This window comes from Anolis carolinensis, chromosome 3 (assembly GCF_035594765.1).
Source record: "Anolis carolinensis isolate JA03-04 chromosome 3, rAnoCar3.1.pri, whole genome shotgun sequence".
Taxonomy (NCBI): domain Eukaryota; kingdom Metazoa; phylum Chordata; class Lepidosauria; order Squamata; family Dactyloidae; genus Anolis; species Anolis carolinensis.
Window position 1 is genome coordinate 250,855,684 of NC_085843.1, and position 15,501 is coordinate 250,871,184.

Below are 15,501 nucleotides of genomic sequence, written 5' to 3' on the forward strand. Positions count from 1 at the left end.
TAGGCTCTGGGCTTGTTTGACATACTTCTGGGAGACAACTTTCTTGCAGGTGCAAGGTTCCCAGATCTGCCTGGGAAAGATCTGGCTGAGAGGAATCCAGTTCAGACTGGGAAGGTAAAAAACCCAAGTTTTCATCTTCATCAGGAATTACAATGTCCTGAGCAGGACTACAAGGCCCATGGGTCATCACACTGGGGAACATGAGATGGCAGTTATACTCACAAATTGCTAATAGGCTTTCCATAGGCAATTTGCTTGCTCACTGTGGGCCCTTCCACACAGCCATATAGCCCAGAATATCAAGTCAGATAATCCACAATATATGCTTTAAACTGGATTATCTGAGTTCACACTGCCATATAATTCAGTCAATGTGGATTTTATACAGCTGTGTAGAAGGGGCCAATGTTAACAGAATGCCAAGGTAAATAAACTTTTGGTCTTATCCAGAATGTTCTTCTTATGTTCTTATGGAGTGCCGTAGAGAAGGCATTCTGACTGAATTGAATATTAAATAGGAGGATTTCACATTGCAATATTTTATTACAAATCTTTTTCCAATAGTTAAATTCTTTTGTTTTTCTACTCTTTTTCAAGATATACAGCCAAATTCAAATGAAGAATTGCTTCCTATCATAGCAATGAAATATGCAGACACCAACATTGAAGAAAAGAATGAAACAAGAACAAAGGATTTAGCAGGTATCAAGAAGGCTGGTGCTCAATGGGATTGGGACTAGGGTGCTGTTAATTTCACATCACCTGAAGGTTAGAATTATCACATCTAAAAGGGTAAAAGCGATTCCTGGTGCTAGGGGAAGGAACTTGAAATTACTTGTTTGCAATACTTGTGTAAATTGATGAACTCATGTTCACTTTTTGGAAGCTTTAAGTATAGTCTCCTACAACCTAAGGTGAACACAAGAAAAGGCAGAATGAAGTCCAAACACTCAGATTGCCAATTACGATCTCAAATCTGTTTGCAGTTTGGAAAGCAAGCCTAGAACTTATCTTACCACTGTCTGGCTTTCATGCTGCTGCATGAAAGCTGTGTTTCTATCCTTTGTGTCTTCTCTGGTAGCACAGCTTTGAAGCTCTCCAGCCATGAACAGAAGGAAGGCCCTTTCCACACAGCTGTATGAAATCCACACTAAACTGGATAACATGGCAGTGTGGACTCAGATAACCCAATTCAAAGCAGATATTGTGGATTATCTGCCTGGTATTCTGGATTATATGGCAGTGTAGAAGGGACCTCAGTTGTTATCCTTTCTGTTATTTATAGGGACTCGGGTTTCAAAAACTTTATTATGTTCCCTCATGATGTCCATGATTTTGGTAAGCTCTCACAGAAAAAAACTATGTCTTTACAGTCAAAACATTTGATGCTGAATCCTACGCAAGTCTTCAGGGTGACCAGCTGTCAGACAAAGAGCCCCATCCTCATCATATGCAAGGAAGAAGCAGACCAGCAGCAGAAACACCACGGATCAGGAACATCAGATCCAATTTCTGCACTATGCTTTAAACAGCTCTTGAATTTTCAAACTGAAGGGTGGGAGTGTGTTCTGTGATGTTGTATTTTGCTGTTCCTCTCTTGGGGTCTTGATTTTGTGTAAAAAGTAGTACAGCATGTGCTCCCGATATTGAAATATTTTGAAATCACCGGTAGCAATAATGAAAGAAAGGCTGGCATTTTGACCATCAGTGTTGACTCGTCTTATGTGTATGAACTTGGCACATCTAGTTGTGTGTGAGAGAAGGAGGCCTGTCCTCTACATGTCAGCGTATTTTAATAGGTTGGTTGTCTTATCCCAAAGTGTGTCAACATTTCAGGAAAGCATGATTGGATGCTTTCAGGACAACAGTGCATATGAGCTTGGTTATGGCTTCTCCTGTACCACTAGCCTCTAGACCCTGACCCCTCCCCGGACACTTCCACACAGCCATATAGCCCAGAATATCAAGGCAGATAATCTACAATATCTGCTTTGAACTGGGTTATATGTGTCCACACTGCCATATAACCCAGTTCAAAGCAGATAATGTGGGAGTTTATACAGCTGTGCGGAAGGGGCCTCCGTGACAAGTGAAGAAAATATTTCAGTCAGAATCCTTTGGGGCTTTTTGCTGAAGTAACCAGGACCTGTGTTAGGATGATTTTTTTTCCTGATGTTCTGTAAGGAAGTATTTCTGTACCTTCTCATACGATGGTTTTCCCAGGCTGCAAAATGGCTGCTGGAGAGTGCCCAGGTACAGCTCCCAAATAGCAACTGGTTGGCCAAAGGATGGGTGGGTGTGCCTGCCATCCACTATTTCCCCCCAAACATTTACATTAGGATGGATCAACTTTAAGATCCCCCAGCTTCAATTAGGATCTTGGTCTCAGTGTAGATCAGCAATTTGTCAACAGTTTCTCTTCTTATACCTTTATACCAAAAAAACCAAAATATAGAGCCCTATGCGTATTATATTTCAGGAAGAAAATCAGTTCAGGAAATAAAGAGCAAATAGTTTCCATTTTTTCCTAAGTCCTTCACTAAGCCTTGAACCACCTACAGCAATTTTGTATGATAATGGAAACTGAGGTGTGGAGATAGAAAGAGAACTATAAATAACTGTGGTTCATCTTGAACGGTGGTTCTCAACCTGTGGGTCCCCAGATGTTTTGCCCTTCAACTCCCAGAAACCTAACAGCTGATAAACTGGCTGGGATTTCTGGGAGTTGCAGGCTTAAGCACCTGGGGACCCACAGGTTGAGAAACACTGATCAATAGAAGGTCAATAGATTGTTTGCATCCACAGCTGTTTAACATCTTAGTTTTAACCAATGTCAGTAAAAGTTATGGAAGACCAGCAGCCCTAGCTGCATTGTGTAAATGACTGGATGGGATTAGTGTAGATCCCAACAAGTTTCAGTATATACAGGTATGGTCTTCTTATCTGTATGAATGTCACTGTGAATGCACCTTCATGGTGTATGTATCATTTATATTTGGGCAATAAATGTTTTATATGAAATTGTATTAGCATTATTTGTATATGAAAGCAAGCAATTATTTATGAAGAGCTGTTTTAGAAAGACCACCAGGTGTTACTATACCTGGTATAAGTCAAAGGTACATTCAGATGCGATAAATTGGACATCGTGTCTCCCCAAGTATATCACTGCTGGATGGGTTTTGAGATTTCCATCACTCCTGTTGTCCAGTTAGGTCCAGGTGCATAACTGCAAGTTTGATTCAAAATGACTGGACATTGAAAGGACTTAACCCTACCTTAATAGTAATCTGTCTTCTTTCTTCCACATAACTTCAGTTTTTTTTTTTTGCTGTATATGTAATGTTTTAAATGTTTGAATCCGTTATACTTCACCCCAGGGTTCATCTAGCTAATTTAGATTTAGTTCATACATTGTCTAAAGTGGTTGATGTGACATCTTTAATTATTAATGACTGAACTTCTTGCCTAGAAAGACAATGAACTATAAAAAGTGTGGTTACTAGAGTAACTCAAAGGCTCATAATGAAGGTTCCAACTGTCAGTGGTTATTAGTTGTAAATTGAACCTCAATATATAGACGCAGTGTGTCTCTGAACATCAGATACTGTGGATAAACAACAGAAATCAATTTACTATCTTTCTGGCTGAGCTTCTTGAAATTGTCAGCTTAGCCTCAGGATGAAGATTCTCTCCCCTTGATTGGAACCTGGAAATGTTACTGGCTTAGACTAAATTTCCCAGGAGCCTCCAGCCAGTATGTTCACCAACTTATAGCCTTTATCCATTAAATAGTGGGACCTGGAGTTCCTATCAGACTCACAACATATTCAATGGTAAGGGTCACAGTGCAACGTGCTCTAGATAAATCCAAACTCTAATTGAGGGAGGCTATTACAACTTTATAAATATTCACCACTGTGTCAGGTGACCCTAATCATGGAATGTTATGTTTTTAAAAATGGAGACATTTCATAGAGGCTCATTTATTACCTCCAGTGAATTACTCCATTTGAACAAGCAGTTAAAGATACATATTCATATACAGAGGTACAATTATTTTCACAAATTAACATTTTAAAGATAGCATATAAAATGCACAAGCTTCAGTTTTTAGACTGGAGTGGCAACTCTGCAAGGCTAGGGAGATCCTCAAAACAGTTGCCTTTGTGAATACTTTTTTTCCCTTGTACTTGGTCCTTTTTGGGTCCTAAAGGGTATTTTGAAAAATGTTGAGGCATTAAAAACATTGCTAAAATAATTTTGACCACAGAGGTCCTCAAATACAGTGGAAAGGTACTCTATATATGTCATTTTGAGGCATTTTAGTGCAATTTGTATTGGCTCCTGAGGGGCCCTTGGTGTCCCAAATGACCCTGGGATTGCACACAATCTGCAGGCTGCTTCCCCCCCCCCCCCAACCCCTGGTTTAGACTGAATAATTTTCATAATGAAAACTGAGTACATGAAATTTACTGTATTTTAATGTGCATTTTAAACTTTTAGACAGATACTTTTCAGCTTCATGGGCACCCTCTCATAGTCTTTATACTTTCTATATTTCTGGCAGTTTATGAAGAGGATATGTTATCTTAAGAATTCCTAAAAAGACCATAGTGAAGACTGGTATATTAAAAGCTGTTTAATGGAATCTTTGAGAAAAACCATGAAATTAACAAAAATATACAATTGAGAGGTATATGTTATTATTGGTTTCCAATACTACTTGCATAGGCTTTTGATGATCTTGCTGACACAAGTTTTATTTCCTCATTAAGCAATGAATGAGTGATCTGAAATGCTGCCTGAGTGATTCTCCGAAGGCATTCTGCCAAGTCACTTTACAGAAATGTAATCCTAGGCAGAGCTATTGGTTGAGGCTAGTTTATCTCTGGAGTCAACGATGGTCCTTTAAAAATTCACCAGCTCACATGTCCTTTTCAATAATGGTGCTTAACTGTTTTGTGTTCTGATTTTGTGGGCATGTGAAAGAACCTTGATTTTCTGAATAAGGTGACATGTCCACTGGTAACAGGAAACTGACGGCCTTTACTTTACCCCTAAGGGGAAAACATACAAAATATTGTGAGAACAACCTTTGATGAAATGCTTTTCTTTCTTGTTTGCAAACACATTAGCACAACGTGACTTATCACTAAATCTACCCATATTAGAACTGTACAATCTAGTGAAAGGCTCTTGGGTGGCACACACTAATATTCTACATTCACTATTTAGTTACATCTGCATAAGTAAGCAATGTCTTCTGGCTTGACACTCCTTAGCCCACGTTAAGAGCTGACAGGTGGACTCAGTGAGGAGTTTTCATTCAGGACACAAGAAGAATGACATTTCCAACTCCTCTTACCAGTAAGAACATACAGCGCTTTGAATCCCACCCATGGGAGAAAAGGATGGGCTGTGGCACAGCTGGTTAGTAGCCAGCTGCAATAAATCACTATGACCAAGAGGTCATGAGTTCGAAGCCAGCCCGTGTTGGAGTGAGTACTCGACCATTAAAATAGCCCTGTTCATTGTTGATCTAAGCAACCCGAAAGATAGTTGCATCTATCAAGTAGGAAATGTAGGTACCGCTTATGTGGGGAGACTAAATTAACTAATTTACGACACCACAAAATCATCCAGCAGCATTTGTCATAGTGGATGATGAAGCAGCTGCTCCCCCTGGGCCAGAATCGAGAATACCCTCAGGAATCTGGAAGCTGGAGAATGTTACATTGCCTCTGTGTCTGTCTCTATGTTCATATGGCATTGAATGTTTGCCTTGTATATGTACATTGTGATTTGCCCTGAGTCCCCTTCAGGGTGAGAAGGGCGGAATATAAATACTATAAATAAATAAAATAAATAAGTAAACTTACCTGACTACAGAACATTTACAGATCCCTAACTCTAGGTTATTAATCTGTACCTGCATTCCTGAGTGTCGGCCACAATTTGGAGAAAAACTAAATTTGGAAACATGTCTGTAATCTAGGCAACAATGTTCAAGGGAAATATGAATGATTCCTTTTACATTAACTCTGAGTAGACTGTAATTATTCTACATCTAGCCTTCAGTGTTTGCATTACCATTAATATTCCAACAGAACCACACAATGTAATTGCTACGATATATAATGAACTGAACTATCCCAATAGGTCCACATAGAACAATACATAATGAATGAATGCTCTTAATCTTGAAGAGAATCTACATATGATTTCCCCAATATATTTGATAGCTATAGCCAGCTAAATTTAGTAAATTTAAATAACTGACACATATGGGTGCAGGATAATCAGAAATAGATTTCTTTGACTTTGGCCAGACTGGCATAAATTAGGAAGAAATATCTCTCAATGCTCTTGGTATTTATCTGGAAGCTAAGTCTAGTAATTTTAATAGACAGCCCAAAGACAGCGCAATATACATAATGATAGTTATTTCTAGCCATAAAATCATCTTGCCATTCTAGAGCTTGAAAAAGTTCCTTCTTTGTATTACAGTTTCCAGAATCACCAGGGATGGTTGAAGAATTGTCTTAAATGCCATTCAGTAAAAGAGACTGGTATCCTGTTGGTTGATTGCAATGGCATAATTTGAATTCACTCTGATATAAGCTAGACGCACTTCATATTTCCCTCATTTTGGTCAATGCAGAGCTCAGACTCCACTACTGGTCATGTAATTCAGATATCCCACCAAAACGTACCTTATCCCAGCTGAAGCCTCCTGAACCTGCTTGATGAGAAGTTGCAAGGACAGAGCAAACAAGTATCCTATTGTTTTTCTACAGCTGGACATAGAATAATGACATCATCTACAGTAGTGGTTCTCAATCTGGGGTCTCCAGATGTTTTTAGCTTACAACTCCCAGAAATCCCAGCCAGTTTACCAGCTGTTAGGATTTCTGAGAGTTGAAGGCCAAAAACATCTGGGGACCCCAGGTTGAGAACCACTTATCTAAAGAGATCTGTGGAGGTTCCTGTGGTTGCCTGTCATTGTGCATTCAGATATAGTAAAATAGTGGGATGCTTATCTGCCATGTCCCTTCACTCTCTACTGACCAAGAAATTGTTTAAGTTCAGGAGGCCACAGTTGAGAAGAGGTGGGTTTTCTATTGTAGCTTATGTCTTACAGCTTCATATGTATCCAGATGCAGGGCTGAAGTTGAAATTTTTCCAGGTCTTGATTACTATGTATTTTACTATTTACCTTAAAGCATGCCATATTGTCAGTGGGTTATATTTTTAGGATTGTAGCTTGAGTGGCATCAAGAACTCATTTTATTTCCATAATAATAACAAAGGATTTTGCATACTTCCAATGATTTACACCGGACATTTTGCTTTCCAGATGTTTTAGTTCACAAGTATCATAATCATTATGCTGCTTAGGATATGTGTGTGTGTGTGTGTGTGTGTGTGTGAGGAGCAACTTCAGAAACTGCAAGTCGCTTCTGGTGTGAGAGAATTGGCTGTCTGCAAGGATGTTGCCCAGGGGTCACCCAGGTGTTTGATGTTTTACCATCTTTGTGGGAGGCTTCTCTCATGTCCCTGCATGGAGCTGGAGATGACAGAGGGAGTGCATCTGCGCTCTCCCCAGGTTGGATTTGAACCGACAACCTTCAGGTCAGCAAGTCAACCTTCAAGTCAGCAGTCTATCAGCACAAGGGTTTAACCCATTGGACCACCGGGGAATCCTTGCTTAGGATCAAGTTGTAGGCTAAAACATCTGGAAGGTCAAAGTCCCTTGCTTGCACACTGTCCTGATGTATTTACTTTAATATGGAATAGGCAACTGCCAGAGATATGGAACTACACTGTCCATCTATGGAACACTGGAGTGCTTATCCCCAGCCCTGAAATAGTACTTTAAATAAATTATGGCACTACTTAAACAGCATATTGAAGGATAATCCTTCTGTTAGTTCCAGCCACATGACTGCACTAAACAATATCATTTGTGTGAGATATCTTCTGGCAAGATAAAATGTACTCGATGATATGAATTACCAAATAATGGCCAGAATACTGCGGGGAAGTTGCCACGAATTGAGCAGCCTTATATTGCTATATCCTGCAGAGGGCAGCTGTAACATTACTATAGTTGGCAAAGTAACCATTGCACAATGGGATGTATATTGTGTTGGTCTTGATGCGCTTTACATCAGTCCCAATATGCATCAGGTGTCAGTCCACATCAGTTACTTCTGCTGGTGTCCTGTTCCGATCATTACAATTCATTAATAGGGTTTCTTAGGATCTCTTATACATAGGTATGTATCATAAGCCTTCCATTCTCCTGAGGGCTGAAGTCAAAACCCCAACAAAAATGGAATCACCATGATTTTATTTTTCTTTACATAAGAGAACAACTTTCTAGTAATCCTATTCTCTAGGTCCTACAGGGTGACTTGCTAGATCTTTTAGGGTGACTGTACAGTCATCTTCCATGGAAAGCTGATCACAGAATTGCACTGTAGGACCTAGAGATTCTTAGAGAAGTGTTCTTTAGTACCAGACTGAGGGTGCTTTCAGACAGAAATTAAATCCAGGTTGAAGCAGGTTTAAAAAACCCACTTCAGTATGGGTTTAAATCTACCAACCCCCCCCCCCCCACCCACAAGCCTGGGCTTTTCTGAGTGAGGTGTCCAGATGCCATCCTGGTAACTATCGGGATGGCATTCAGCCACCCTGATGTCCCCCAAAACAAGCCTGAAAACTTTAAAACCCTCACCAGGACATGGGGCAAGGAAAGTCATTTCTGTGTGACAGGAAGATGGAAGAATCACCGAAATGGCAGCCCAGTAATTTTTAAATAAGTTTTCAGACTTGTTTTGGGGGCTTAGGGGGAAGGGGTAGGCACCATCCCTCTCCTCTGGACTTTTGGAAGCCTGAAAAATTGAGATGGCTGTGGAGACTTACTCCTGGGTAGTCCCAGGACTACTTGGGGTTGAGTCCCCACAGGCCCAATACCCCATTAGACTTGGCCCTTTCAGGAAGGGCCAGATCTAATGGGGTATCTAATTAATTTGGAATAAAGTAGGTAAATCCCGCTTTGTTCTGAATTAATTCGCTTTGACCGGAGGTGTCGTTTAAATGCCTCAGATAAAAGCGTGACAGGTCCCGCATTTTTGGGCCTGTCTGGAAGAGCCTTGAAAAACCTAGAGATTCCTTCAGAGGTGTTCTCTATAGGAATCTCTAGGACTTCCAAGGTACTCTATGAGTCATTCTGAAGGACACTGAGATTTTTAGAGAAAACAATGTCAAAGGCCAACTGCACACATACAGTTAAGTAATGTAGATATTGATCCAGGTTTCAACTTAACAAAGTTTTAATGTTCTTAAATAATATGAAAAGAGTTTTTCTTGACACTTTATTCATCATTTTAGCATTCATTTGGCCTACCTGCATTTGTAAACATGGTCTTGGAAAGATCGCCTTTTATTTGGTGTACTGCTGGAGAGGCAATCCGATGGTACTTTTGAATATCCTTTATCTTCTTTGTTGGTTATTTGCACATCTGTAGGAAAGGCTGGTGGTTTGATTATACCCTTTACTTCAAGAGCTCCCTTGAATGGATTCCTCTTGTCAGATTTATAATGCTTTTTGCCAGTCAGTGAAGGCACAGATGAGGAGATGGAATAACGTCTGACAGTCATAATATTGCCTGTACAAAGAATGTAATTAATAGTATAGGTGCATCCCATATAACTTCAACATGGGACCAAATATTGGCTCTCAAGCATGGGACATTCCATTCAAAACAGGATGTATAGGAAGTTTAGTTTATGTAAAATTAAGATAGCATTATGTAGCCCCAAATCCAAAGTTATGGAAATAAGTCATCCATAAATTAATTAAGTAGAATAATTAAGATTGAATGGAGATGAGAGATGCCAAAAAGCTGTTGGATTTAGAGAGAACTCTACAGCAGAAATGGTGTATCAGTGAACCTAAGTTTGAGAACCACAGCTTTAAAGGAATGATACTGTACATGACATTTTGCCTAGCACACTTCTAGCAATAATCTGTGAATTAATACATTTGCATGAACATCTAGAACTCTTGACATAGATATCTTCTTTACCTTTTCTTGCTTTGGGCTCAAAAACTAAATTATTATGACTGGCATTCTCTAAGGTAGTTATACACATGTAACCACCTTAGTTTCACAGCTACACAGTGTCTTCCAACCTGACTACTGCCATCTACACTTTGCAAGCAGAAGCAATAAATGGGGGTCTAATTCCTTGCAAATCAGAAAACAGCTGATTGACATTTCTGTCTCCTCTATTAGCACTCTTCAATGTGATAGCCTAAAGCAATACCTCTGTTGAAATTCCCTCTCACATGGAGATAGCTTACATGTGAGGGTAAATAGGAATGTCAATCAGTCACTTCCCAATTAATAGAAGAAGAGATCTCTACTGGTTAAGAGCAGCAGCTGTCTAGAAAGTGAGGACTGGGGGACTTTCATAATCTCTGCATATCCCATAAACTAGGCAATACATAGTAATCTTAAATAGAAAGCAGTCATGAATGCATAACTCTTGGTTATGCATTCATAACTGCTTTAGTGAATCTTGGCCCTCACATTTTAGGTTGCCATTTTTTAATGGAAATAGGGTGTGCACTGTGCAACATTAGGACCAGGATGGAGGTATTAAGTGATTAGAACATTCACAATTTGTGCATCATGATGGTTGCTTTGTTGAAGATGACAACGGATCTCATGAAACGGATGCTCCTCCCCCATTTTGTTCCATTTTTGCTGTCAATTGCCAGCAAAACAAGAGGTGTGTGGGGTCCCCTATCAGATGGAGGAAACCCAAAAAAAAAGTGGGTAGCTCCAACTGAGCTACCCAAAAGTCACTTACCTTACCGTCATTGGTGAAGAAGTGTCTTGCGATGCTTCCTTGCTACTTCAACCATGAATGGGGCAAGGCCAGGCCAGTCATGTGATGGCACTGGGCAGGCCCCATGGCCAAAGAATAGCAAGGGGCCAAAAGCTCCTTGTGAGAAAAGGTGGTAAGTGTCTCATCACACTAGAGCATGGATCTACTTTAAATCCGGATGCTGCCTCCAGCAGAATTCTGGGATCTGTAGCTTAGTGACCTGTCTGGCTGAGCAGTTTAAAGACCCCTCCCTAAACTACAAACCTCAGAATTTTGCAGGAGGCAGCAATCGAATTTAAAGTGAATCCATGCTCTAGTACAGGCATGGGTAAATTCAGGCCCATGGGCCAGATGTGTTCCTCTGGCCTCTTCCCTCAGGCCCCTGTCTGCCTCAGCCCTCCTCTGAGCATGCAGATGCAGTGGCCCGCTGTGTCCCTAGGCTGAGATGAGGGCTGACGCAGAGACACAGTGTTGGTGGTTGCTCTCCAGAGAGTTCCCACCAGCGTTGTGTTTCTCCTTCTCCACTGAGCCTTGGGAAGGTGGCCTGCCTTCCCCGGACACAGAGGAGCAGCAGGGGAGAAATATGCCGCTGATGAGAGCTCTCTATTTCTCCCCCCGGTTCTTCTCTGAGTCTAGGGAAGGCGGTCTACCTTCCCAAGGCTCAGAGGAGAAGGAGAAACATGATGCTAGCAAGATGGCTATCACCAACGTTGTGTTATTCCTTTTTCTCTGAGTCCTGGGAAGACAGGCTTTCCCAGGACTCAGAGGAGAACCGAGTGAGAAACACAGCCTTAGAAAAAGGGTTCTCACCAGCTCCATGTTTCTCCTTCTCCTCTGATGTTTGGGAAGGCTGGGTGCCTTTCCCAAACTTGGAGAAGTGGGAAGAAACATAGCACTGGTGAACATGCTCTTGTGAGTGCTATGTGTCTCCTCCTCCCCTTCCCCTCCCATCCTGACCCTGCCCTCTCCCTCCCTCCCACCCCCAGCCCTTCCAGCCCCACTCCTTCTGGTCCCAGCCGAACTCTTTCCTGGCCCAACCTTTGTAGCTGGGCCCAGAAGGTGGCCCCAGGTCAAAAATGTTTGCCCATGTCTGCTCTAGTGTGATGAGATAGTTGTGGCATTTGATATAAACAACATTTTTTGTATCTTTTAAAGGAATTGGGATTGGTGGAATTCTACAGCTTTCATTTAGTTTGGAGCAATAGGAATCAGAAAGTGGTGGTGGGTGACCAGTGCTTCTCTCTTGACTAGAGTTTAATAGAACGTTGTGTAATGTATTACTTTGTCCTCCCTGCTATTAACATATACATGAAACCACTAGGTGAGGTCTCAAGGGAGTTGAATGTTGAGGTTAGTAGCATCTAGACTATCTGGAGCCAATATGCTACACACTGAAACTTAAACCTGATAAAAGCCAGACAGAAATACTTCGAGTAGGTAAATTATCTGACTGGGGATTCAGTATGTAACCCATCTTGCATTCTCTCAAAAAGATCAGCTTTGCATTGTGTGTTGTCTTTTGGCATTTCTATTGGGGTATACTAATGATTCAGAACACTTGCTGGATGTATTATACTTGAAATGAGTGTTCTCTCCCATCAGCTAGCACTGTGTCTGGCAAAGGTGGACCTTTCCATTGTCATTAATTCACAGGTATTCTTCAGGTTGGACTACATGGTCTAGATGGGTTTGCCCTTGAGATGTTTTGGAAAATAGCAACAAGGACAAAACATAGCTATTAGGCTGATGGCAAGAGTATTGCATTTTGATCATGTTATATCTACTTTGATTAGGCTACCTCTATTTTAGTTCAGTTAATTAGCAGCCATTTTGTTCATGGGCTTCATTTACAGTACAGAATTTAAGTATTAAAACCTCAGAGGATTAGGAAATGAGTACCCTAAGAACATCATTTTCTCATCTGTTGCTTCAAAATATTCCTGTCACAACCTGAAGTTGGACTTTTTCTGATCTCATGATATTAGGTGTGCACTCATAATATTAAGTTATTACCATTCTTCAGTGGCTATGCCACTTTGCAAGGTGTTCTGACAACATAGATTCATCAAGTCCCAGAAAGAGCATACTGTCTTAGGTCATAGATCCCGAGTTGTAGAAGTTACTTAGGGTAACCTGACTCCAATATTCCCATAACTGTTGGAGGCTCTTGAAATCATAGTCCTCCCAAAAGTAATTGTTGTAAGTGCTGATAAAACTTTTAGGACGGCTTATGGGGCCACAGTTGTGCAGCAAGTTAAACTGCTAAGCTGCAGAACTTGCTGACCAGAAGGTTGGTGGTTCAAATCCACAGGATGGGGTGAGCTCCCATTATTAGCCCCAACTTCTGCCAACCTAATAGTTCGAAAGCATGTAAATGTGAGTAGATTAATAGGTATTGCTTCAGCAGGAAAGTAACGGCATTCCATGCAGTCATGGCAGCCACATGACCTAGAAGGTGTCTATGGACAACGCCGGCTCTTTGGCTTAGAAATGGAGATGAGCACCAACCCCCCAGAGTCGGACTCGACTAGGCTTAATGTCAAGGGGAAACCTTTACCTTTACTATGATCTTAAATAAAATAGTAACATTTGGATGTCATTTAACAATTTAAGTAAGTTAACTATTCTGGGTTGATCTTCCCAAAACTGTTGGAAACATGGAGCACAGATGAATGACTTTTTTGTATTAGATTTGTGAAGGTTGGGCCAGATGAGGTAACTTAATTACTTAGTGTAACTGACAGACAATACTTACTTACTAAAAAATATTTTGAAGTCTGTTTTAAATATTACTGAGACTTTCTTTACTACTTTGAGTCTTCTGTCCAGGAGATAGATGGAATATAAGATTTTCAACAAAAAAGCACTGGAACTAAGGTACCCTGTTTCATCAAATTGTAATAAAGACAACTGTAAGTGTTTTCAAGGCTACACTAATTTAATTGCCAGCCAGATATTTATTTGTGGGTGCTTTTTATAATTTTAATAACTTTTGGATTGTTGCCTAATCCTTTTAGCCCTTTAATGATTTTTTTCATTATACCATAGAAGTTCTATTAATTTTTTAGCATGTGCATCATCACAAGAGTTTATGTGCATTGGATTGCTATGGTTCCCGTGTTAAAGATTGGGAATTTAGGCTCCAAAGACTTCTGTTATACCTTTTAACATTTCACAGATGATACCAAGACATGAATGGCCAAGCAACATCAGAGTGTGATCAAAATGCCAAAGTTATTAATGAGAAGAACACACAAGCTAGGAGAAACTGCAACAGTTAAATTGTTCCTGAATTTATAGGGAAGAGCATGATTCTGATTCCTTCTCTGCTCTCATCCTGCTTTGTTAGTTGAATGCAAACTATTTTTGAACTTTGAACTCAGTTTTCAGCAATTGAAATAAGCTAGGATAAAGGGGGGAAATGGGAGGAGGAGAAAGAAACTGTGGGACATTTTAAAGCAGCTTATGAAAGTAAAATGGCAGAGGAGTAATTGCATCTGTTCAATTGGAATAGTTCTGGGGTATTTTATGTTTGAGCCTAACCAGAGAGTTGAAATATTTCACTTCTGGCCTTCTTGACCTAGGGTAATCTATCATTGTTTGACTACAGTTCACATAGTCACCAGACAACATAGTCAACTGTCAGGATGAGATGTCATCTATCAATATCTGGAGTACACCAGGATGGGAAAGGCTGCTTTATCCCCTGTTCTAATTTGGCAGTGATCAAAATGAGTGGCCCTTTAAATGTATATTGGCTAGGGCGGATGGTAGTTGCTGCCCTAGGATATCCAAAAGGCCACAAGTTGCCTCCTGCACTAGAACAAAAGGGATTCATTTGTCTCATTATTTACAGTCACAGTTTATCCAGAAGCAGGAAAAGTTGCTTTTCTTTCAGATGGTGGCTTGCAGAATGTCTAAGCTTATTGAAGACCTTTTCTTTTTTCTTTGTGTGTGTGTGTGTGTGTGTGTGGGGGGGGGGGGGGTCCAATATAAAAAAGCAACTTTTCCAAGCACTGAATTATTACCCTTGCAGAAACCATGGCTGCTTGGTACCTTTTTGCTCCTGTAGCATCAGAGCTGAGTCAGCCGAGGCATTCCTGCGCAGTGCCAAGGGAGAACCGCTGGCCTCATCATCTGCATCTGGAAGGCTCCTGGTTTCCTCCTTTTTGGCTTCATCTTCTGCTCCTTCCTCTTGTTTGGATCCCTTTTGCCCACCGAATTTCAGTTCCCCACGAAGTGCTCTGTTTTCCCTCTCTAGCTTGATGATCTCGGAGCGCATTTCCTGGATGACTCTCATGAGCCGCTTGTTCCCTTCCATTTCCCCCCTCCCTCCTTGCCAGACTGCCAGTTCCAGCAGAGCTTGCTTTTAAAAAGAAACCATGAATCCAAGGTGAGGAGCTCATGTGGCACATAAACACATCTGAACAATAGCACTCCCTCCCTGGGCTCAACATTGTGCAGTCTTTCACCACCAGCAGAGCTTGGATAAACTGTCAAGGCTTCAAGAGCCTCTCCATGATTTATTCATTCTGGGTTTCATTTTTCCAAATTGAGCTTTCTTTTGGCAGCAGCTCCTTCTGCACATACGCGGGC

At 40.9% G+C, this 15,501-nt stretch overlaps 2 protein-coding genes across 2 annotated transcripts in view; one reads left to right on the forward strand and one right to left on the reverse strand.

Moving 5' to 3' along the window:
- LOC100565491 (guanylate cyclase soluble subunit beta-2) overlaps positions 1-3,024 on the forward strand; it is a 31,727-nt gene extending 28,703 nt beyond the window's left edge. Inside the window, exons 15-16 of the mRNA XM_008106279.2 lie at positions 598-702; positions 1,374-3,024. Coding sequence (XP_008104486.2) covers positions 598-702; positions 1,374-1,528 — 260 coding nt within the window. The 3' untranslated portion in view covers positions 1,529-3,024. The remainder of the gene's footprint in view (positions 1-597; positions 703-1,373) is intronic.
- Positions 3,025-4,627: 1,603 nt separating this feature from the next.
- On the reverse strand, positions 4,628-15,358 carry ccdc195 (coiled-coil domain containing 195). The gene is made up of 3 exons (XM_008106278.3): positions 14,962-15,358; positions 9,416-9,677; positions 4,628-5,060 (listed from the first exon to the last, which is right to left on the reverse strand). The coding sequence occupies exons 1-3, from the start codon at positions 15,224-15,226 to the stop codon at positions 4,928-4,930; spliced, it is 660 nt and encodes a 219-aa protein (XP_008104485.1). The 5' UTR covers positions 15,227-15,358; the 3' UTR covers positions 4,628-4,927.
- Positions 15,359-15,501: the final 143 nt, after the last annotated feature.

Coding starts and splice junctions, on each gene's coding strand:
- ccdc195 (XM_008106278.3), bottom strand. CDS start 15,226: ATGGAAGGGAACAAGCGGCTCATGAGAGTCATCCAGGAAATGCGCTCC. Junction 9,678..14,961: donor GATGCTACAGGAGCAAAAAG/GTACCAAGCAGC, acceptor TTCTTTGTACAG/GCAATATTATGACTGTCAGA. Junction 5,061..9,415: donor GACCATGTTTACAAATGCAG/GTAGGCCAAATG, acceptor TTTTCCCCTTAG/GGGTAAAGTAAAGGCCGTCA.